Source organism: Dryobates pubescens, chromosome 3, assembly GCF_014839835.1.
Source record: "Dryobates pubescens isolate bDryPub1 chromosome 3, bDryPub1.pri, whole genome shotgun sequence".
NCBI classification, from domain to species: domain Eukaryota; kingdom Metazoa; phylum Chordata; class Aves; order Piciformes; family Picidae; genus Dryobates; species Dryobates pubescens.
The window spans coordinates 20,942,133-20,965,638 of NC_071614.1; the positions used below are offsets into that span (position 1 = coordinate 20,942,133).

Consider the following 23,506-nt stretch of genomic DNA (forward strand, 5'->3'; position numbering starts at 1 on the left):
CTGGGGAAATGAAGAAAGGAGAGTGAAAGAACTGATTTTTTCTACATCAGCCTGACAAAGAGCTTTACTTGATCTTGCTTGTCAGCACTGCGTGGTGTAAATGCACACATCCATCTAACTGGTACTTCAGTTAGACTCATAAGCCCTGCAGCATAAGATGAAAAAAATTAGTAGCTACAGAGCCACTTAACAGAATAAAAGTCAGAGAAGAAGATATTCCTGAAGTGAATTTTCTGTAAAACAGGACTGAACTCAGGTGAGTCCCACCCCTTCATGACTCTCAGCACACCTCCATCTGTTCTCAGCACAAGACATGGATCTGTTGAAGCAGGTCCAAAGGAGGCCACAAAAGTGATTGGAGGACTGAAAGGACTCCACTTGGAGGACAGGCTGAGAAAGTTGGGTTTTTTCAGCCCAGAGAAGAGAAGGCTCCATGGAGAACATTACTATGGCTTTTCAGTACCTAGAGGGACACTGCCTGACAGATGGGGACAGACTTTTTAGCAGGGCCTGTTGTGACAGGACAAGGAGTGATGGTTTTAAACTGAAAGAGAAGAGATTTAGACTAGATATAAGGAACAAGTTGATTATGTTACAGGTGGTAAGACAATGGTCCATGTTGCCCAGAGAGGTGGTAGATATCTCATTCCATGAAACATTCCACATCAGATTGGACAGGACTCTGAGCAGCCTGGTCTAGTTGAAGATGTCCCTGCTCACTGCTGGGAAGCTGGACTGGATAACCTTTGAAGGTCCCTTCCAGCCATTCTATGCACACCAAAATATCCAGGGATAGCAGCATCTGTCCAGATGGGTTGGTTTTAGTGTCTGCAATCCTACAAAGCTCTAGCACTAAACTGATAATACAGCTGAGGTACTGTCAATCATCCAAAAAGCCCATTCTGACCTCTTTCTGCAGCCTAGAGCTGACTGTCATCAGTAGACATCCTGGATATAAAAGAAGAACAGATTAGTCTGCAAGTGATCTGTGGAAGTCAATAAAGGAGACAAAGATCTTGATGCAAAAAGATCAAAACAGACATGACAACGTTGCTTGCTAAAGAATGTTCTGATTTTTCTTTCCAGTAACTATTGACTTGTTTTCCCAAAAGCTGAGAGCTGTATTTGACTGAGTGGCATACTTCAAGCAGAAAATAATCCACAGGACACTCTGACAATTCATTGAGGAACAAAAATGTTGAAATTACAGAAACTTCTGGGCCAGATTTTTATCTCAAGTGCATTGCTGGAAATCCAGGGTGCTTCCATTGATTCAAATGTGTCCAGTTCTGGACCCCTCAGTTTAAGAAGGACATCAAGACACTTGAACATGTCCAGAGAAGGGCAATGAGGCTGAGGAGAGGCCTTGAGCCCTATGAGGAGAGGCTGTGGGAGCTGGGATTGTTTAGCCTGTAAAAGAGAAGGCTCAGGGGAGACCTCATTGCTCTCTACAACTACCTGAAGGGAGGTTGTAGCCAGGTGGGGGTTGTTCTCTTCTCCCAGGCAACCAGCACCAGAACAAGAGGACACAGTCTCAAGCTGCACCAGGGGAGGTTTAGGCTTGAGGTGAGGAGAAAGTTCTTCATTGAGAGAGTTGTTAGCCATTGGAATGTGCTGCCCAGGGAGGTGGTGGAATCACCATCCCTGGAGGGGTTCAAGAGGGGTTTGGATGTGGCACTTGGTGCCATGGTTTAGTAGTCATGAGGTCTTGGGTGACAGGTTGGGCTTGATGATCTCTGAGGTCTCTTCCAACCTTGGTGATACTGTGATACTGTGAATGGTGATGCTCTGGTTTTCCATCTCTATGACTGAGCTGCATTAGGTCCTCAAGAAAATTTTTACTGAAGCAAAAATTAACAGCAGTTAGAAAGCAATATCACTAGGGTATGACAGTTGTTAATACATGCTGGAGTATGTTTGCTTATCAAATAATTTGAATAGGAGGGCTTAAACAAACACTCCTATGTCCATCTTGCCAGGTCCTACATCTGGGTCACAAGAAGTTCATACAATGCTCCAGGCTTGGGAAAGAGTGGCTGGGAAGTTGCCTGGTGGAAAAGCCCTGGGGGTGTTCGTCAACAGCTGCCTAAACACAAGCCAGCAGTGTGCCCAGGTGGCCAAGAAGGTCAACAGCATCCTGGCCTGTATCAGGAATACTGCAGTCAGCAGGACTAAAGCAGTGCTGGTTTCCTTGTACTCAGCACTGATGAAACCACACCTCAAATACTGGGTCCCATTTTGGGGCCCTCATTCCAAGAGGACATTGAGGTGCTGGAGTGAGTCCAAGTAAGGACAACAAAGCTGGTGAAGAGTCTAGACCACAAATCTTATGAAGAGCATCTGAGGGAACTGGGGTTGTTTAGCCTGGAGAAAAAGAGGCACAGGGGGGGCCTCACTCTCTACAACTCCCTGAAAGGAGCCTGGAGCAAGGCAGGGGCCAGTCTCTACTCCCAAGTAACAAGTAATGGGACAAGAGGAATTGGTCTCAAGTTGTGCCAAGGGAGGTTTAGGAAAAGGGTTATCAAGTCCTGAAACAGGCTGCCCAGGACAGCCTCCTGGACTCACTCCTGGAGTGATTTAAAAGACATGTAGGTGTGGTGCTCAGTGGTTTAGTGGCAAACTAGTGGTGTTGGGTTAATCATTGAACTTTATGATCTTAAATGTCTTTTCCAACCTACACCATTTTATGATTTTATCTTTAGATATGCAAACAGCACATTTCATAAATGCAGAGGAGCCATAATTTCCACATGTGAGCTTTGTCGAGCTCAGAACTTTTGGAGGTACCATTAAGTCCTTATATCTGATTTTAAAAGTCCTGTTTCAGAAAAGAATTTGGCTTTATATTTTAGATTTGGGTAAACAGTTGGCAAATATTCTATGAGCACTTAATTGAATTCTGGCTTAGAAACACTTTTGTCACCAAGATAACTTGAGGTTTGAACAGTGTTCATTAGATCCCACTGCTTTGCACTAAGGATAACTAAACTGTTTGGAGAGCAGAAGCAATGCTGCCAGGTATCATCATATGCAATAAAAGAGCTTTTGTTTCATTTTATTAATTTGTTTGGAAACTATAAACCAGGGCAACCCTTCTCCCCCTCTCCAGATTGAAGCAAAAAGTCCCACTCCAAGCCTTATCTTTCACCTGGAAAAATTCAAAGCCCAAAGCAGAATTAAGATGCATGGCTTGGATGGGAGCACACTGAGATGGGTTAGGAACTGGCTGGAGGGCCGAGCCCAGAGAGTGGTAGTGAATGGTGCCACATCCAGCTGGCAGCCAGTCACCAGTGGTGTGCCCCAGGGATCAGTACTGGGCCCCTTGCTCTTTAACATCTTTATTGATGATCTGGACGAGGGCATCGAATCCATCATCAGTAAATTTGCTGACGACACCAAGCTGGGCGCAGGAGTTGATCTGCTGGAGGGTAGAGAGGCTCTGCAGAGGGACCTGGACAGGCTGGGCAGATGGGCAGAGTCCAACGGCATGAGATTTAACACATCCAAGTGCCGGGTTCTGCACATTGGCCACAGCAACCCCATGCAGAGCTACAGGCTGGGGTCAGAGTGGCTGGAGAGCAGTCAGGCTGAGAGGGACCTGGGGGTGCTGGTCGACGGTAGACTGAACATGAGCCTGCAGTGTGCCCAGGCAGCTAAGAGGGCCAATGGCATCCTGGCCTGCATCAGGAACAGTGTGGCCAGCAGGAGCAGGGAGGTCATTCTGCCCCTGTACACTGCACTGGTTAGGCCGCACCTCGAGTACTGTGTCCAGTTCTGGGCCCCTCAGTTTAGGAAGGATGTTGACTTGCTGGAACGAGTCCAGAGAAGAGCAACAAAGTTGGTGAGGGGTTTGGAACATAAGCCCTACGAGGAGAGGCTGAGGGAGCTGGGGTTGCTTAGCCTGGAGAAGAGGAGACTCAGGGGTGACCTTATTACTCTCTACAACTACCTGAAGGGAGGTTGTAGACAGACGGATGTTGGTCTCTTCTCCCAGGCAAGCAGTACCAGAACAAGAGGACACAGTCTCAGGCTGCGCCAGGGGAGATACAGGCTGGATGTTAGAAAAAAGTTCTATACAGAAAGAGTGATTGCACATTGGAATGGGCTGCCTGGGGAGGTGGTGGAGTCACCATCACTGGAGGTTTTTAGGAGAAGACTTGACGGGGTACTTGGTGCTGTGGGTTAGTTGCTTGGGCGGAGTTGGATTGGTTGATGGGTTGGACGCGATGATCTTGAAGGTCTCTTCCAACCTGGTTTATTCTATGTATTCTATGTATTCTATGTAATCTATGTAAGATACAACATCCTCAACAAATCTCGAGATGACTTCTCAGTTTTTGTTTCCTGGAAATCTTTACCTAAGTCAGCATTAAGGGATACATTTAACCCAAGGAGAACAACAACTGACACAGCACAGCAACAGCTAATGATAAGAACCTTTATTTCACCTTGACCATCTTCTAAACTAGCTGATCGTGTCCTCCCCATAACTAATCTCTTAGTTAAACTAAGCTCCTTGAGAGCTTCCTTAGGAGAAGGAACTATATCCTATTCCCTGGAAAGCACTGTGTACACTTAAACAGCATCTTTATTAACATTATGATCAAATTTCTGCTCTTGACATTTAATATGCTTGTGGAACTTTTAGAGTGCTATAACAGATGTATAATCAAGACCAAAATAATCAAGGTAGGGTAGGACACCTCAAATGGCACTAGACACCTGTAGGGAAGTCAGCATAGCCCTTTAAACCTTCATCTTTTGGATCAACATGGAGATCTGCCCTGAAGACTGAGAATCCATCTGCCTATGTAGAAGAAAACTTGATGTCTAGACAAATTTAGGATGTTTTTACATTACTGGCAAGCTGAACAGAGCAAGCCATACAAAGCAGGAAATCTTTTATTTATAACCAATTCTTGGAGTCAGATCTATCTGATATTTACATTCATTTATTGTAGGGCAATTTCTAATATTAATTTAAATGTCCAATATGAGCTTTAGCTTGAAGCACTGGCTTCCCTTTCAAAGTATAATAAAGCAAATGGCTTCTTTGCTGAACTCCATGACCTCCCAGATGAAAAAAATATCATTGTAATATAGAAATCATGCTTTCATAATGTTCCTAGCTCTAACTTCAAATGCATGATTTGCAACAGTCAAAGGGCTAAGTGAAACACCCAGCCTTTGATCAAATGAATACAGTATATATGAGGAATTGAAAGCTAAAAAGCAAGATTATCTTGCCTTCTTCAGCACTGATAAAAGCAAGCAGCACAGGCTGGTACTGCACCCAAGGGAACAGAAGGAGTATGCCACTGGTAGCATGCTGCACTCAGCATAGGATGGTGGTGCTTTTCCCCTGCCTCAGGGAATGTTGGTAGGTGTCCTTAGTCCTTGTGTTGTTTCCAGGGATGCTCATTTGTTTTTATATGGATGTGAAGAGTAATAGAATACTTTGGGTTGGAAAGGATCTTTAAAGGTCATCTAGTCCAACGCCCCTGCCATGAGCAGGGACATCCAACCCCTAACATTCTGTGATCTTCAACTAGACCAGGCTGCTCAGAGCCCCATCCAACCTGACCTGGAATGGGTCATCTGCCACCTCTCAGGGCAATAAGACAGGTCATCTCACAGCCATATGTATTCTAAAAAACTATCAAGTCAACTACAGTATCACAAGTTCATTAAAGATTTTATCTTGTTGCCACTGTCATCAACAGAAGTGGTTAAAAACATCAAATAGTTTTGAGCTATCTTTCTGCTGCCAGGGGACCAAATTTTCTTGGAGCGACAAAGTAAAATTTTCTGTACATGAAAGTAATATGAAAATGGTTAGCAACTGTTCACACAAACCCTTCTCAGCTGTAGCTGGCTGCAGCTCTCTCTAGAGAGGGATGAACACAGAAAGGGTATCTCTGTTGCACAGATATGTGATTACAAACTAAATAATGGCTTTGCCTATCAGACCAGGTTTGCTTATTTTCATGAGAACTACCACCATCAGTCAGGAATCAAGTAGCTATTATTCACACCAGATAGAAGCAAATATGATTCAATATGTAAAGCTTTGAAACAGACATAATTTGAAGAGGAGTAAGCAGGTGTTATTTTTTTATTGACTCCATTGTGTTGCTTTAATGACAACAACTTACTTTTTAAAAGAGCTATTGAAGTTTCCCCAGAAAAAAAAAAAAACACAAACAAAACTGTCTCCTGGGAAAGCATGTTCTAAGCTCACTGAGCATGGTACATAAAACCACAGCTGAAGGTTGGAAATTCACCTCACAAAGCACTCCATTCAGTTATAGTCTGAACAGCTGATCCTGTAGGACTGTGAAAAGCCTTCCCTGCAGCCTTGACAAATACAATCCTGACCACTTCTCTTCCTTGAAGATTCCTGCTCCAAAGGTCATTCTGTTGACCAGGAAACCCCATTTTTTTACAGAATCACAGCCTGGTAGGGGTTGGAAGAGAGTATGTGTAATGGGTTGGGGCAGGTCCCCTCCCCACCACAGGCAGAAATAACGACTCAGGCAAACGGATTGCAAAAGTGATGAAAGTTTAAATAGAAAGCGGTGAATGTTACAGAAAACCCAAAGCGCAGTGACAAAGAAAGATCCCATCCCCACCTGAGGGTGCATGCAAAACCCCCAGGGCTCCTTCTTCCCCCTCCCTCTGCTGGGCTAGTCTCAGCTGGCCAGGCCTGAGACTGCCCATCCCCCTGTGGCCTTGGGCCCAATCAGGCCCATGGCCGGGAGATCTCTCCCCCAGTTACCACGTCTCGGAGAGGGAAGGAAAGAGGAAGTGCCAGACTCCGCACTGGATCTTATAGTGGTGCAAAGAATTATGGTAGGGAATACACAATTTCCTGTGTCCATCCCTCTGGGCTGGACTTCTGGACACAGGAAGTGAATGCACCATGGGGGCACCCAACTCAAACTACCACATGCCACCCCTGTATTTCATACCATAATCCTTGCACCCAAACACATCATCAGATCAGAAAACTTCTGATGACATGTCCGGCAGAGTCCATATCTTCATCTGGGCGTCCACTCAAACAGTCTCTCATTCAGGCTCAAGCATCAGTCCATTCCAGTTGTTCTTCCTCATGTGATGGAACCTCCCAGCGACGCAGTCCTTCTCCTGCAGTGTGAATTCCTTGTGGACTCCTTGGGACATCCTGGTCACCTGGAAATACCTCACAACTTCTCAGCCAAGCCTTTACTCTCCTATTCAGCGGCAAATTCTCCACCCCTGGGGCAGGCCAGTCGGAACAATCCGGCTCCACGACTGCCTTTTTCAATCCATCCAGGGTGCCGCAGCCAACCGCTTTCACGCGGACCAAAGCTGCACGGATGCAGGTCAGAGGCACTCCGCACCCCCCGGCTGGGCGCTCGCGTACCGAGGCAGGACAGCATCCGGCTGCACAACCTCCACCCCCGGAAGAGGGAGGAGCTGCGCCACAGCCCGCTGAAGAAGCAGGGAGGCGGAGCCAGGTGCTCGGTAGTCCACTGTCAGACGCCAGTCTCCATTCGGCTTTCGCACAGGCCACACTGGGCTGTTGAAAGGTGAATGAGTTTTGCTGATGACTTTCTGACTCTCCAACTGACGAATCAGATTCTGAATGGGCAACAAAGAGTCACGGTTGGTTCTGTATTGTCTGTGATGCACAGTCCGAGAAGCAACCGGCAACTTAATGTCCTGAATCTTGTGTTGTCCCACAACTGCAGATTCATCAGAAAGCTCAGGTCTAGCAGACAGCTTCAGTTTTTGTCCATCAATTTCTACAGAAGCTACTCCAAAAGCCCATTTGTAACCTTTAGGGTCTTTGAAACGCCCTTCTCTCAGAAAATCAATTCCCAAAATACAAGGTGCATCAGGTCCGGTCACAACTGTATGCTTTTTCCATTGTTTACCAGTTAAGCTTATATTAACCTCCACTTTACTTAACTCTTGAGATCCACCAGTGACTCCCAGAATAGTTATGGACTCTGATCCCTGATAATTTGATGGCAATATGGTGCACTGAGCTCCTGTGTCAACCAAGGCCCTGTACTTCTGAAAGTGTGAAGTGCCAGGCCACTGGATGTACACATCCCAATAGATTCTGTTATCTGTATTACCCCTCTCCTCCCCCTGGCGGGAGGCAGGGCACCCCTAGTTATGGGGAACATGTCCACAGGTGCAACGAGCACACTGTGCAGTGTTAGAACTGGAGCCACTGTTGGAGCTACTAGAGTTGTCCTGGGGAACTGTAGAAGTAACAGCTACCCTTCTGGTATTGCTACCTCGGGTTCTGCCACTTTGCAGTTCTCTCAGTCTCCTGAAAAGATTAGAAGTTGGTTGACCATCCCACCTGTTGGGGGCACCCAACTCAAACTACCACATGCCACCCCTGTATTTCATACCATAATCCTTGCACCCAAACACATCATCAGATCAGAAAACTTCTGATGACGTGTCCGGCAGAGTCCATATCTTCATCTGGGCGTCCACTCAAACAGTCTCTCATTCAGGCTCAAGCATCAGTCCATTCCAGTTGTTCTTCCTCATGTGATGGAACCTCCCAGCGACGCAGTCCTTCTCCTGCAGTGTGAATTCCTTGTGGACTCCTTGGGACATCCTGGTCACCTGGAAATACCTCACAACTTCTCAGCCAAGCCTTTACTCTCCTATTCAGCGGCAAATTCTCCACCCCTGGGGCAGGCCAGTCGGAACAATCCGGCTCCACGACTGCCTTTTTCAATCCATCCAGGGTGCCGCAGCCAACCGCTTTCACGCGGACCAAAGCTGCACGGATGCATGTACCACAGTATGGTACACCTACAGCAGGTGAATAGAATAGAATAGAATAGAATAGAATAGACCAGACCAGACCAGACCAGACCAGGTTGGAAAAGACCTTTAAGATAGAGTCCAACCTATCATCCAACACCATCTAATCAACTAAATCATGGCACCCCATCCAGTCTCTTCTTAAACACCTCCAGTGATGGTGACTCCACCACCTCCCTGGGCAGCCCATTCCAATGGCCAATCTCTCTTTCTGGGAAGAACTTCTTCCTAACATACAGCCTAAACCTCCCCTGGAGTAGCTTGAGACTGTGTCTTCTTGTTCTGTCACAGGTTGCCTGGGAGAAGAGACCAAGCAAGGCTAGCATCCATATGGGTTTGGAATCTCTCCAGAGAAGAAGACTCCACAGCCTCTCTAAGCAGCCTGTACCAGTGTTCCAGTTTTACAGGTCCCAACGTTTCCACAAGGAGACTGTTCTCCAGACTCACAGAGTGGGCAAGGAGTTAGCTCAACTGTCTGCATAATTTGTATTTATGCTAGACTTCAATTTTTAAATGGAATCCCTTCACCTCTGCTTACAATACTTTCTGAGCTATTTGAAGGCCCCAAAGCAAACAATCAGTGCCTCTTCTTTCTCTTTTTTTCTCCTTTGCAGTTTTGGCTTTGGTGAAATGATTTTTAATTTGATTTGTTTTCTCAATCTGTTGACCAGCTGCTTTAGATTTCAGAGAGGATTTTGATCAGCATCAAAATCTACTGCTGCAGAGAAACTTTCCAAGATTACAGCCTTACAGTTGAAATCCTTAAAACCAGCATTACACTACTTCTCACAAAGCTGTGTCCAGCTTAAAAAAAAAAAGGTTACTTTTGTGCCTGATCCACATTTCCTATATCTTCAGTCAAAATCTAAAGTCCAGTTCTTTGGAGCTTAGTAATTGCTACATTATTAATGCTTTTACACTGTCGCAAGATTTCTATATTCTCATCTCATGGAGTCCTTATTACACTCTCCAGATAACAACTGTGAGAGCAAACATCAAATATCTTCATTGATGATCTGGATGAGGGGATTGAGTCAGTCATCAGCAAGTTTGCAGATGACACCAAGTTAGGAGCAGATGTTAGTCAGTTAGAGGGCAGAAGGGCTGTGCAGAGGGACCTCAACCGACTGGACAGATGGGCAGAGTCCAATGGGATGACATTCAACAAGTCCAGGTGCCAGGTGCTGCACTTTGGCCACAGCAACCCCATGCAGTGCCACAGGCTGGGGTCTGAGTGGCTGGAGAGCTCCCAAACAGAGAGGGACCTGGGGGTGCTGATTGACACCCGCCTAAACATGAGCCAGCAGTGTGCCCAGGTGGCCAAGAAGGCCAAGGGCATCCTGGCCTGCATTAGGAATAGTGTGGCCAGTAGGAGCAGGGAGGTCATTGTGCCCCTGTACTCAGCACTGGTTAGGCCACACCTTGAGTCCTGTGTCCAGTTCTGGGCCCCTCAGTTTAAGAAGGACATTGAAACACTTGAAGGTGTCCAGACAAGGGCAACAAGGCTGGGGAGAGGCCTTGAGCACAGCCCTGTGAGGAGAGGCTGAGGGAGCTGGGGTTGTTTAGCCTGGAGAAGAGGAGGCTCAGGGGTGACCTCATTGCTGTCTACAACTACCTGAAAGGTGATTGTAGCCAGGAAGGGGTTGGTCTCTTCTCCCAGGCAACCAGCACCAGAACAAGAGGACACAGTCTCAAGCTGCACCAGGGGAAGTTTAGGCTGGAGGTGAGGAGAAAGTTCTTCACAGAGAGAGCTGTTAGCCATTGGAATGTGCTGCCCATGGAGGTGGTGGAGTTGCTATCCCTGGAGGTGTTCAAGAGGGGATTGGATGTGGCACTTGGTGCCATGGTCTAGTCATGAGGTCTGTGGTGACAGGTTGGACTAGATGATCTTTGAGGTCTCTTCCAACCTTAGTGGTACTGTGAAACATCAGCAACTCACACCCCCCCCAGCTTCTCTTGGTTATAACAAATCAGGAGCTTACTACTTACTCCATTCATTCACAATTATTCACAGAGAGGCCCTTTAGTTGTCTTGCAGAAGGATCTTCTCCTGCCAAATATTTGCCCTTGTAACAAAGTAACAGACCTGCATTTTGCATAATGCTGTTCATTGTCAGTACTGTTCCATGTGTCATAACCCCTTTCTCATTCAGGGCTCTCCAGGGTTCAACCTGGAGAAGAAAAGTGTCCAAGAAGGCTTCATTGTAGCCTTTCAATATTTAAAGGGGCCTTTAAGAAAGATGGGGACAATACTTTTAGCCAAGTCTATTGAGATAGGACAAAAAGTAGTAATTTTACACTAAAAGAGATGAGATTTAGACTAAATACATGGAAGAAATTGTTTACAGTGAGGGTGGAGAGACCCTGGGCCAGGTTGCCCACAGAGGGGGTAAATGCCCCATCCCTAGAACTATTCCAGGTTAGGATGGATGGAGCTCTGAGCAACTTGACCTAGTTAAAGATGTCCCTGCTCACTGCTGGAAAGCTGGGCTAGATGACCTTTAAAAGTCCCTTCCATCCCAAACCAGTCTGTGATCCTACAATCCTATGAGGATACAGAGATGCTGGAATTTTTGAGATGCTTCTTTAATATAAGCCAGACGTGGTAGGGAGAGACTCTATATCTGAAAACCCAGAGTCAGTGCTTGACAAAACAAAGTCATGCCTCTGATTCAAGAACAAACAAACAAACAAACCCCCCACAAAACAAAACAAACTCAACCAAACCAACCAAACAAACCCCACAAGCTTTCCTTCACCCTGATTTCACTATTTGGCTTATTGTGTAGATAATTCAACTGAAAACCAAATCCAGCCTAGCAACTGCCAGAAAAATTGAGTAACCTCAGTTTCAACTGTATTAAAAAACTTCAGCTTCAGGCAAAACTGAATGAACAGCTCATTCAAAGTACTTTCATCAAGTCATGGTCCTCATTTTATGCTTTTCTGATTAGACTTCCATTGTGTTTACCAGCAGCACTATCCTGTTACAATATATATTACCACTAGCTGATTCTGACTACATGGATTCAGCTTCATCAACAGCTAAAGATGCCTGGCTTGATGCATATTCATTGCTGTATCAGCATTTCTCAGCTGTTAAAACAGCTGCATGAATCAGCAAGAAGTTTCACAACTTAAAATTGATGACACCCTGCAGGATACTAGGCCTTGATTTGTAGATGAGGAATCGGTTGGATGGTCACACCCAGAGAGTACAGGTCAGTGGCTCAAAGTCCAGATGGACATCAGTGACAAACAGTATCCCTCAGGGGTCTGTACTGGGACCAGAGCTGTTTGATATCTTCATCAACATGCACAGTGGGGATGAGTGCACACTCAGCAAGTTTGCCAATGACACCAAGTTGAGTGGTGCATTAACATGCCTGAGAGACAAGATCCACCCAGAAAGGCCCAGACAAGCTTGGAAAGTGGGCTCATGTGAACCTTGTGAGGTCCAACACAAAACATTCTATGATTACACAACTATGATTTTCACTGGAACACTTTTAGGACCTAGGGATATGGTGCACATAGCTACATGATTATCTGCTTAAGCATATCATAACCATAAAGATCTGAGCTCAATTAGCATTTCTGTTTGGGGGAGAATTGTGATTTTTGTAATAAATGTCATCATCATCATGCTTTGGTTCACATCACAAAGTGGTCTTGGGATGGATCAACCCAATTCCATTTGATTGAGCTAAACCATCAATGCACTACTGACTTCCACCTACTAGTGGTATGTAACTCAGAGGATTAAACTATAGCTACTGAAAGGCAAACTCTCTTAAAATTTGTTCTCCTTGTGTGTTCTGGGTCCTCCTTCTTTGTTCAACTGATCTGCTCCTCTCAGCTTATACTCATAGACAGAGCTGAACATGGCTGTCTGACTTCCAGAGAAGAGCTAGTGCTTCAGGCAAGCTTGTCTTGGAGGCAGGAAATAATGATAAAAAACTTGGAATTGGATGGTTTCTGGCTTGGATCAGCAAGTGTGGCCAGCAGGACTAGCAAGGTGATTGTCCCCCTGTACTTGTCACTGATGAGGCCACATCTCCAATACTGGGTTCAGCTTTGGGTCCCTCACTGCAAGAAGGACACTGAGGTACTGGAAAGTGTCCAAAGAAGGACAATGAAGCTGGTGAAGGTTCTAGAGCACAAGCCTTGTGAGCAGCAGCTCAGGGAACTGGGGTTGTTCAGCCTGGAGAACAGGAGGCACTCTGCAACTTCTTGCTCTCTCCAACTATTTGAAAAGAGGTTGTAGAGAGGTTGGGGTTGGTTGCTTCTCTGAAGTAACAAGCAATAGGATGAGAGGAAATGGCCTCAAGTTGTTCCATGGGAGGTTTAGGTTAGACATTAAGAAAAAACTCTTCACTCTGAAACAGGCTGAAGGGAAATGGTGGATTCACCATGCCTGGAGGGATGTGTACTGAGGGACATGGTTTTTTGGTGGGGTAGGTAATGCTGTGTTAATGTTTGGTGTCGCTGATTGTAAAGGTCTTTGCTAACCTAACTGATCATATCATATGATTCTATGATTCTAGCCTATGATTCTATGTTCAGCAAACAAAAATGTTTTCATGAAGTTAATCACTCTACCTGTCTTAATGAAAAAATGCCATCTAGCAAACACATCATTTTCTGTTTGGAGGCCACTCTTAGCTCTCTTCCAGGTCCTCAGCTCAGAAAGGCATTCAAGTGCACATGCACAGTTATTTAGTGAAGAAACTGCTCAACTAAATTTATTTTGTTATTCATTTGCTGTGCCAAAAATCTCTAGAGTCACTCCTCCATACTGACTGCAGTTATTGTACCTCTAATATTTGCTAGTTGCTCTGCAGTTTGGTGTATGCACCACTGCTTAGCATGGAAAAATCAAGTATTATGCCATCCCCACATGTTATCTGTCATCAGGTACATAGATATGCATCTGTCACTGCCAGAAGAGCCTGGGTTTTAGTTTAAATTACTGCAATAATAAGGAGAGTGGTTGTATTACATTAACATTCAAATAATGTCATGCAAAACATTTACTATGAAAAGGGATTCCTCAGCACACTGTTTGCTCAGTACATTTCCCATACAATCATTCTACTGCTACTGCAGTACCACAGTAGATAATATTTCAGATATTGTTGTGAATAATACATAGAAACCACATATCCTCTAGGAATTTCAGCACCTATTTGCTGTGTTTCCTTAGCTGGTGACACGGTCCCTTCCTTCCTCCTGTTTCAAGTGCAAAACCAAACTCTGCATTTGATCACTTACAGAGTTGTGCCTCATTATATAAATGTACTAATTATCCACACTTTTCAAAGGTGACAGACTTCAAAGTAGGTAAATTTTAAATCATGCCATTAAGAAAATCTATTTGATGATGAAATTCCTGTAATATCATACTGCAATCTCCCACATAGTAATTTTGCTTTCAAGGCAGCATTAATTTAATGACCAATAACAGCAGAGATTAATAAAGCTGGAAAAGCAACCCAAAAGCTGTAAGATTTACAATGTGTTATTGGTCAGAGGATGATAACAAAAAGAACCAAAACCAATTTGGGAATGCAATGGATCTAAGATAAATGATCTCAGATAAACGATGAGCAGAAAGGAGCTCTGCAGGATAAATACAAAGACCGAACCTGCAGAAGCTGCTCTCTTAACAAAGATAAACACCTGCAAGACTGAATTATCCCCATGTGGTCAGCTACTCAGGAGAAAAATCTATGTCCCTGAACACTTAATTTATGTGCACAGTTAATACACTGCTAGGAACAACTTGCAATTTAGTTGCTTGCAATCCAGAGCATCTTTTTGCACGTTAAGTAATGCAAACCATATGTAGGAACCAGCCCTACAAGAGCAGACACAGCTCAGCACACAATGTCACACACATTTATGACACCAAATTGCCACAAAAGACTTCAGCACATGCACCTCCTTTTCAGACCTTGGTACATGCCTCTGACTGATAGACCCTCACTCTTCAAAACACAGTTCTTTACCTTTAACATCAGACAATCACCAAACTCCCTGGATTTTCAATTTCATACTTTATTGAAGTCACTGAATGCAGGAAAGCTGATATTCTTTTAGTATTAATAGAATAGAATCATAGAATCAGTCAGGGTTGGAAGGGACCACAAGGATCGTCTAGTTCCAACCCCCCTGCCATGGGCAGGGACATCTCACACTAGATCACGCTGGCCAGAGCCTCATCCAGCCTGGTCTTAAACACCTCCAGGGATGGGGCCTCAACCACCTCCCTGGACAACCCATTCCAGGGCTTCACCACTCTCACAGTGAAGAACTTCTTCCTCATGTCCAGCCTGAATCTCCCCACCTCCAGCTTCATTCCATTCCCCCTAGTCCTATCACTACCTGATATCCTAAGAAGTCCCTCCCCAGCCTTCTTGTAGATCCCCTTCAGATACTGGAAGGCCACAATTAGATCACCTTGGAGCCTTTTGTCCAGACTGAACAGCCCCAACTCTTTCAGTCTGTCCTCAGAGGAGAGGTGATCCAGCCCTCTGATCATCCTTGTGGCCCTTCTCTAGTTACTATGTTTAGTGTCCTGGTGTCCTAGGCAAGTCATCTACTTCATATATCTTAAAAAACAATTTTAAATCTCTGCTGCAGAATCAAGATCTTGCATTGAACAAGACCATAGGCAGATCAGACATCCACTTCAATGCAGTCCCACCATAGGACACTAATCCCTCTGCCTTTAGTTAAATAACAGCTTATGTGGCAGGGGAGAGACAGAATCCATCTTCACTGAAAAACAGGCTGGTTTCTAGAATAGGAAATGGTTGGCCTTGTCTCACACAAAGCCTAGTGTCAAAACAAATAGTCTTACTAAATCTTGGGCTATCATACTTAAAAACATTTATGGAATGGCTTGGTAGAAGCATCTTATAAGCAGCAGATGGGTGATCTTCATTACTAAACTCAAATATTGTTCAGGACGTTCCCCCAGTGTTCCAGAACACTTGGTCTGAGATTTTGGCTACTCACTTCAGAGTCTGGAGTCCAGATACACTTGGATAGCTTTAAGATCACAGACTTTTGCTCTGGTGCACACACATTAAAAAAATCTCTAGAAGAGATTCAAACTATCTCTGTACAGTAACTATTTTTCTTTCTGAGTAGTTACCAAATGACTCACACACAACAAAAAGCACTTCACGTGAGCTGGAGTGCAATGCAAATCTGGCGCGAGTTCAGTGATGGAATGAGATGCTCCAACATGACTGTGGAGAAAATACATAGCCTAAGAAGTTGTGCTAATTGATGATGTCTTTGACCTCCTCCCGCATGCAAAGCAGTTCCACACCCTGCCCAGTGTTACCTTTTGATATTCTTCCTTAGATCTCAAGGCAGCTTCCATCTGCTCCTGAGAAAACGTGTAGATGGCTGAGCGATACTGTGTGCCGCAGTCGTTGCCCTGCCGCATTCCTGGGGAGGGAGAAGACACAGCACACCATGAAGATCACCCTCCCTGCCTGACTGGGTGGTAAGCATAAGTTTGACAGATCTAGATTTAGGACATTCCATACACCTGGATTAGCAGGGTCTCTCATGTGCATACTCAGCAGGTATTCTTAGGAACTCCAAGTCTTTGTTTAAATAGTCCTGAAGACATTCAACTCTGATATCTCCTTTTTAAAGGCATGCAAATAAAATGTGAGCATTTTAACTTTTAGTACATCACATAGTAGACAAATACAGATGTGAAACCTTAAATAATCAAACTGCAGTTTCTGGAATCAAGATACATTTAAAATATTTACTTTGAACCAAGCAAATGGCTACAAAAAAAAAAGGGCTGATTTTATCAAGTGTTTAAAAATTGTCTCACACTGGAGAAGTACATCTTAGTCAGAATTAGAATCAGAATTAGAATTAGAATTAGAATTAGAATTAGAATTAGAATTAGAATTAGAATTAACCAGGTTGGAAGAGACCTTTGAGATCATTAATGGGACATTCTGCCCCTGTACTCAGCACTGGTTAGGCCACACCTTGAGTACTGTGTCCAGTTCTGGGCCCCTCAATTTAAGGTGGACATTGAGACACTTGAACATGTCCAGAGAAGGGCAACGAGGCTGGGGAGACGCCTTGAGCACAAGCCCTATGAGGAGAGGCTAAGGGAGCTGGGGTTGTTTAGCCTGGAGAAGAGAAGGCTCAGGGGAGACCTTATTGCTGTCTACAACTGCTTCTTAAAATTGTATCATAAATGAGCAGCTTTGGCACAAGGAGCATCCCCTTCACTGCTGACATCTGTAATCCCTTCAAAAGCCTGGTTGCATGGAGCTTATGTATGAACTTCTGAAACAGGAGATGGATTCTACCTACTAAACTATAAAATAAGAGGCCAGAGCAGAAGGAAGATTACTGTCCCCTTAAGTGACTTGCCTAGATATAGTTTGGCATTGTGCAATCCTAGGCAGCGATGCTGGCCAAAGGCCTTGCTGCCTCTCATCACTACCCATTCTCTTTCCCTGCATGCCAACTTTGCTCTGGATTTTTCCATCAAGTCAAACAACAGCAAAGAGAAGAGGAGTTTTAGCATTAAGAATGATCTGAAAGTGCAGGTTTGTAACTGCAGATGCAGTTTTGCAGTGACAATCTTTCATGCTTTGTTCCCAAGGCTTGTATTCCAGAACAGAACTTTTTGCTTTGCTGCAATAAATTGTGCTAGTTTTGGGTTTGTCTGGTGTTGTAGATTAACCTGGGTGAGTGAAAAAGCTGGAGTTTCTGAAGCTGACTCAAAGAAGCAGACTCCTCCCAAATGCCTGCAACCCAAGACAAATTGGAAATTGTGGGGATTGGTCTCTTGACTTCCACCAGACTAAAGAAGTCTCTTTGAAGATTACCATCAGCTATCAGGACTATGGAGATGAAATGGAAAATAAACTGTTAAGTCCTGATATGCCCCTAGCAAAGGGCAGAGGGTAGAGAAAGAGCCTGTGATAATGGGAATAAAAAGATGCTATCAACATTACACTACTCATTAAAATAATATTACTCATTAAAGCATGATACTTTCATCCTTCTTTTACTCTCCAAGGAAACAGAAAAATGGTTGAGAGGAAGGGGCAATAAACAAACACAATCTGGCTGAAATATTTATGAATTAAAAGATGCAGAAATGTTTTCAAAGCTGCATTTGGACACAAAGTCCATGCGGTGACCAACAGACTACATGAGTGAATGTGACTCCTAATAAGTCTTAGGAAGTTTTGTGATGATTTGGGTCACTTTTTAACTCCTAAAAAAGGTCCTGTTATTAACACATAACAACAACAACCACATTCTTCATCAATACTTAATAATGTGGTCATTATTAAGGCAGAGAATCTTTTGCTTACTTCTTCGCAGTTTATTTTAGGGTGATAGGGAGCTCTTGTAAAACCAGAGCTAGTCAATAGTTAGGGATAAAATGAATACAGGCCAGCAAAGCATTAGTCTTGCCAGGATATGTTAATGCTGATTGATGTTTGAGCTTAAGCATTAGCATTCTACAAATCTATTTATTGCTTAACAAACTACTTAACAACCGACTAGGGAGTAGATTACAGAAATCTCTATAAATGGAGATACAAAATCTATATAATATGCCAATTTCTGCTGTGCATTTCAACAGTTTGAGTTCAGCATGATCTCATGTGCTTGGTGCCCTGAGAAGATACACAAGATTATTTAATATGTGCACATCACCATCACGTAGGGATAGGGGAGCGGCCAGCTTAATTCATTTAATGAAGAGAAGGGTAAGAGGAGAACTGATTCTGACTTACATACACCTATACAGAGAAATAACCTGAGCATAAGAGGGACATGGAACTACTGGAGAGGGTCCAGAGGGGGGCCATGAAGATGATCAGCATCTCTCCTATGGGGACAGGCTATGAGAGTTGGGGCTGTTCAGCCTGGAGACTTTTTACAAGGGCTTGTGGTGATAGGACGAGAGGGAATGGATTGAAGCTCGAGATTTAGAGTGGATATTAGAAAGAAATTCTTTACAGTGAGACACTAGAACAAATTGCCCAGGGAGGTTGTGAATGCCCCCTCCCTGGAGGTGTTAAAGGCTGAATGAGGCCTTGAGCAGCCTGGACTAGTAGAAGGTGTTCCTGCCTTGTCAGGGGAGCTGGAACCAAATGATCTTTAAGGTCCCTTCCAACCTAAACCATCCTATGAATCTATGAAATAAGGCTCTTTGGTCCTGCCAAAGTTGCTTAACTAAATAGAGTGATTGAAAGCCGTAGTACACAAAATCTAGATGGGAAACAAGGCAACATTCAAATAGTGTAGACTATTTCTCACTGCAACAACACACCTAAAGCCACATGCCTTCCTGAGGGCTTTACATCAAGGATATGTGTTATACCCAACAATGCACCAGAGCTGAAAGAGCTGTACGAGGTCAGCAATGGCATTATAAAGTTGAGGAGGTCAGACTGTGAAATATTGGCCTGCACTGTTAAGCCATTCACTAGCTATGAAGAAGACCAAACAGCTGTTGTATGTATTACCCCAAAGTGTAGCTTTAATGTCATCAGTCATCTAAGCTAAAGTGTCACATATTTTCACTTCTTACTTAATTTGTTCCTAAATCTCCTGCAATAAGTAGCTAATATATTGCATAAGCCACAAAGACCATGAGTCAATAAACCAAAACAAACTGCAGATCTCCAGACATGATCCTGTTGCTGTTGTTATTTCTAATGCACTTCACATACAGAAACTTACTTCTCCAAGGTCCATCACTGATACAAACCCCCTGGCAAGTTTTACTCAATGAGTAGCAGACAAGGCAAGAAATCCAATTTACTAAACAACTGTGGTAGGATGATTGAGCTTAATGACCTTGTCTTTGTCCGACAGAAAGTCCACTAAATAAAAAACTATCTATGCTTGGCTATCTAAAGATTCCACAATATCATCTGTAGTTAACTTTCATCTGTAGAACTTTCCTTCCATTCCTAAAATGTTTGTTACTTGGTTTATCATGACATTCTGTCTCTAACGTAACACCACAGTTACACACATTTGTCTTCTGATAAGAATGTGAAGAATGGGACCTACAGAAAGGCTGGGGAAGGAAGGACTGTTTAGAAGGGTGAATAGAATAGAATAGAATAGAATAGAATAGAATAGAATAGAATAGAATAGAATAGAATAGAATAGAATTGAATTGAATTGAATTGAATTGAATTGAATTGAATTGAATTGAATTGAATTGAATTGAATTGAATTGAATTAACCAGGTTGGAAAAGACCTTCAAGATCATCAAGTCCAACCTATCACCCAACACCATCTAATCAACTAAACCATGGCACCAAGCACCCCACCCAGTCTCTTCCTAAACTCCTCCAGTGATGGTGACTCCACCACCTCCTTGGGCAGCCCATTCCAATGGCAAATCTCTCTTTCTATGAAGAACTTCTTCCTAACATCCAGCCTAAACCTCCCCTGGTGCAGCCTGAGACTGTGTCCTCTTGTTCTGGTGCTGATTGCCTGGGAGAAGAGACCAACCCCCACCTGGCTACAACCTCCCTTCAGGGAGTTGTAAAGAGCAGTAAGGTCTCCTCTGAGCCGTCTCTTCTCCAGGCTAAGCAACCACAGCTCCCTCAGCTTCTCCTCCTAGGGCTTGTGCTCCAAACCCCTCCCCAGCTTTGTTGCCCTTCTCTGGACATATTCCAGCAAGTCAAAATCTTTCCTAAACTGAGGGGCCCAGAACTGGACACAGGACTCAAGGTGTGGCTGAACCAGTGCTGAGTATAGGGGCAGAATGACCTCCCTGCTCCTGCTGGCCATAACAGGACACAGGGCAATGGTTTGAAATTGGAGCAGGGTGGAGTTAGGTTGGGCATCAGGAGGATGTTCTTTATAATGAGAGTGGTAAAATACTGGAATAGGTTGCCCAGGGATGTGGTTGAGGCCCCGTCCCTGGAGATGTTCAAGATCAGCTTCAGTGTGGCCCTGGGCAGCCTGATCTAGTTGAAGGTGTCGCTGGTTACTGCAGGAGGGCTGGATAAGATGACCTTTGAGGGTCCCTGCCAGCCCAATGCAATCTTTGAAAATTAGAAGAATCAATTAAATAAAGCTGGTAAAAATATTGCAAGAGGTGTATTGCTAAATAAAAAGCCGTTCTGGCAAGGGTTGTCCACATTCCATTGACTCTAGCTGTACTAGGTATACATTAGACTCTTCAAAAGAGGATTCTGCTGAGACAACAAGCCTACTTCTGATCTTCTGTGCACCAAAAGAATTCCACTAAAGTCAAGAAATTACTTCTAAGTTTATAATAACACAACTAAACCCACAAATAGTCTCAGAGGTTGAAATCATTCACCCTGCCTAGAAGTTCCCATATAATTAAACAGGACTTAACACATTGGTTAAATACCCTTTAAAACCAGTATCTATTGTAAGCTGCAATCAGACATGACAAAAACACTGAGCTTTAGAAAGCCTCTGAATGACCACTCTGTTACATTTTCATAGAAAATTGAATACAACTCTTGACATTCTCAATTGCATGTATTAAAGTAATTTTATTATCACTAATGGATGCATTCCAGGTTCACAATTCCAACAAAAAAAAAATCTCTGCTTAGAATTTTATCATTATAAGACTTTCCCCCCTCCCCACCCCCACCATAATGAGTGATTCCTACAGAACATCAGCAGCACATCCTCAAAGCAGTCAGTTCTTCTAGGTGAGGAAATGTTGATTGCCCACAACTGATCTTCTGCAAGATGTCTTAAAGAACAAGAGGACACAGTCTCAAGCTGCTGAGGTTTAGGCTGGATGTTAGGAAGAAGTTTTTCATAGGAAGGGTGATTGGCCCTTGGAATGTGCTGCCTGGGGAGGTGGTGGAGTCCCCATCACTGGAGGTGTTTAGGAAGAGACTGGATGGGGTGCTTGGTGCCATGGTTTAGTTGATGAGATGGTGTTGGATGATAGGTTGGACTCGATGATCTGAAAGGTTTCTTCCATCTATTCTATTCTAAAGTCACTCCCTGTTGAAAAACTTGGCAGCTTAGGGATAGAATTCAGGGTAAATCCAGGACATAACTTCTCCCCAAGTATAAGTGCTTGGTTTTCAATTAGACTTGATGATCTTAAAGGTCTTTTCCAGCCTAAAGGATCCTGCAATTCTATGATATAATATTTGACAAAATCTGTCATCAGGTTGTGAATCTCCATTTCTTCATAACCAAGTTGCTTCATAGGTATTTGAGGGTATTCAAAGTGTGGCCTCACCAGAACTGAGTACAGGGAGATAATCCCTGCCCTAGTCCTGCTGGTCACACTATTGCTGATCTAAGCCAGGATGCTCTTGGCCTTCTTGGCCACCTGGGCACACTGCTGGTTCATGTCAACCAGCATACCCAGGCCCTTTTCTTTTGGGCATCTTTCTAGCCACTCTCCCCCAAGCCTGTAGCATTGCAAGGAGTTGTTGTGATCCAAGTGCAGGACCCAGCACTTACCCTTGTTAAACCTCATACAACTAACCTCAGCCTGTCCAGATCCGTCTTTGGAGCCTTCCTGCCTTCAAGCACTCATGACTACCCAATCTGCTGTCATCTACAAACTTACTGAGGATGCACTCAATCCCCTCATCCAGATCACTGGCAAAGATATTAAACAGAACTGTTCCTAAAACTAAGCCCTGGGGAGCACCACTTATGACCAGCCTCCAACTGGATTTAACTCAGCTCACCATCTACCCATTTTTTTTCCCTGTGATGTCAATAAGAAACAGGAATATTCATGGCATTAATAAAAACACATCTTTCCTAATAGGGCACCTCTTTCTTTCTTTGTTGTTTTTTTGGTTTGGGTTTTTTTTTGCCTTTTGTTGTTGTTATCTTGCTTTATAAATGGCAAATGAATTGCAAACAAGCAGATTTGTTTCAAACCCAGTGATTTTTGAATTTATTACCTATAGCAGGCTAAAGCCAAATGTAAGTGCATTTATTTTATTGGCCAAATCAGGGATTTCTTGTGAGGACTCAACCCTCCGATGACTTGAAAGTAATACTCACACAACATGCCTCAGCTTCTCTCCATTTAAAAATAATAAAAAAATGTAATGGCATCATTTGTCAACCTTGCTGCTCTCAGAGGATCTCAAGCATAATGAAGATAAATGACTCAGGTCTGTTAGACTCTTCAGTGCCACCCAGTGAAATTTTAAAGGGCAGCTCATAGCTCTTATTTTTATCATATTTCCCCCCCCCCCTATGATTTATCTACTTTTCTGCAGCTGTCACTTATTTTCTTTTACCTGCAGAAATCTGATACACTGATTGGTCATTTTCTTTCCCCCAATCAATCCTTGCTGAGTTAAGACTAATAAAACTCCCCTCTTCTAGCTCATCATATAATTATTTAGTAAAAATCAATTGCACCATGTCATCCTAGCTTGATGTCATCAGTCACTGTAATGATTACATCTATGCAGCTTAAAAGTTACCAAGGGAAAGTAAAACTCTTTATAGCATGTGATTAAAGGAGAAAAATGTTAATAGCAGAGAAGTTAAGTTTCAGGGCTGTGGATTGAGAGTTCTTGATTTTTGCTGTCTACAACTACCTGAAGGGAGGTTGTAGCCAGGTGGGGGTTGGTCTCTTCTCCCAGGCAC

The 23,506-nt window shown here is 43.8% G+C and overlaps 1 protein-coding gene across 1 annotated transcript in view; it reads right to left on the minus strand.

Annotated features, from left to right (window-relative positions):
- MSRA (methionine sulfoxide reductase A) overlaps positions 1-23,506 on the minus strand; it is a 318,403-nt gene that overhangs the window by 105,101 nt on the left and 189,796 nt on the right. The window contains exon 5 of the mRNA XM_054179730.1: positions 16,199-16,305. Within this exon, the coding sequence (XP_054035705.1) occupies positions 16,199-16,305 (107 nt within the window). The remainder of the gene's footprint in view (positions 1-16,198; positions 16,306-23,506) is intronic.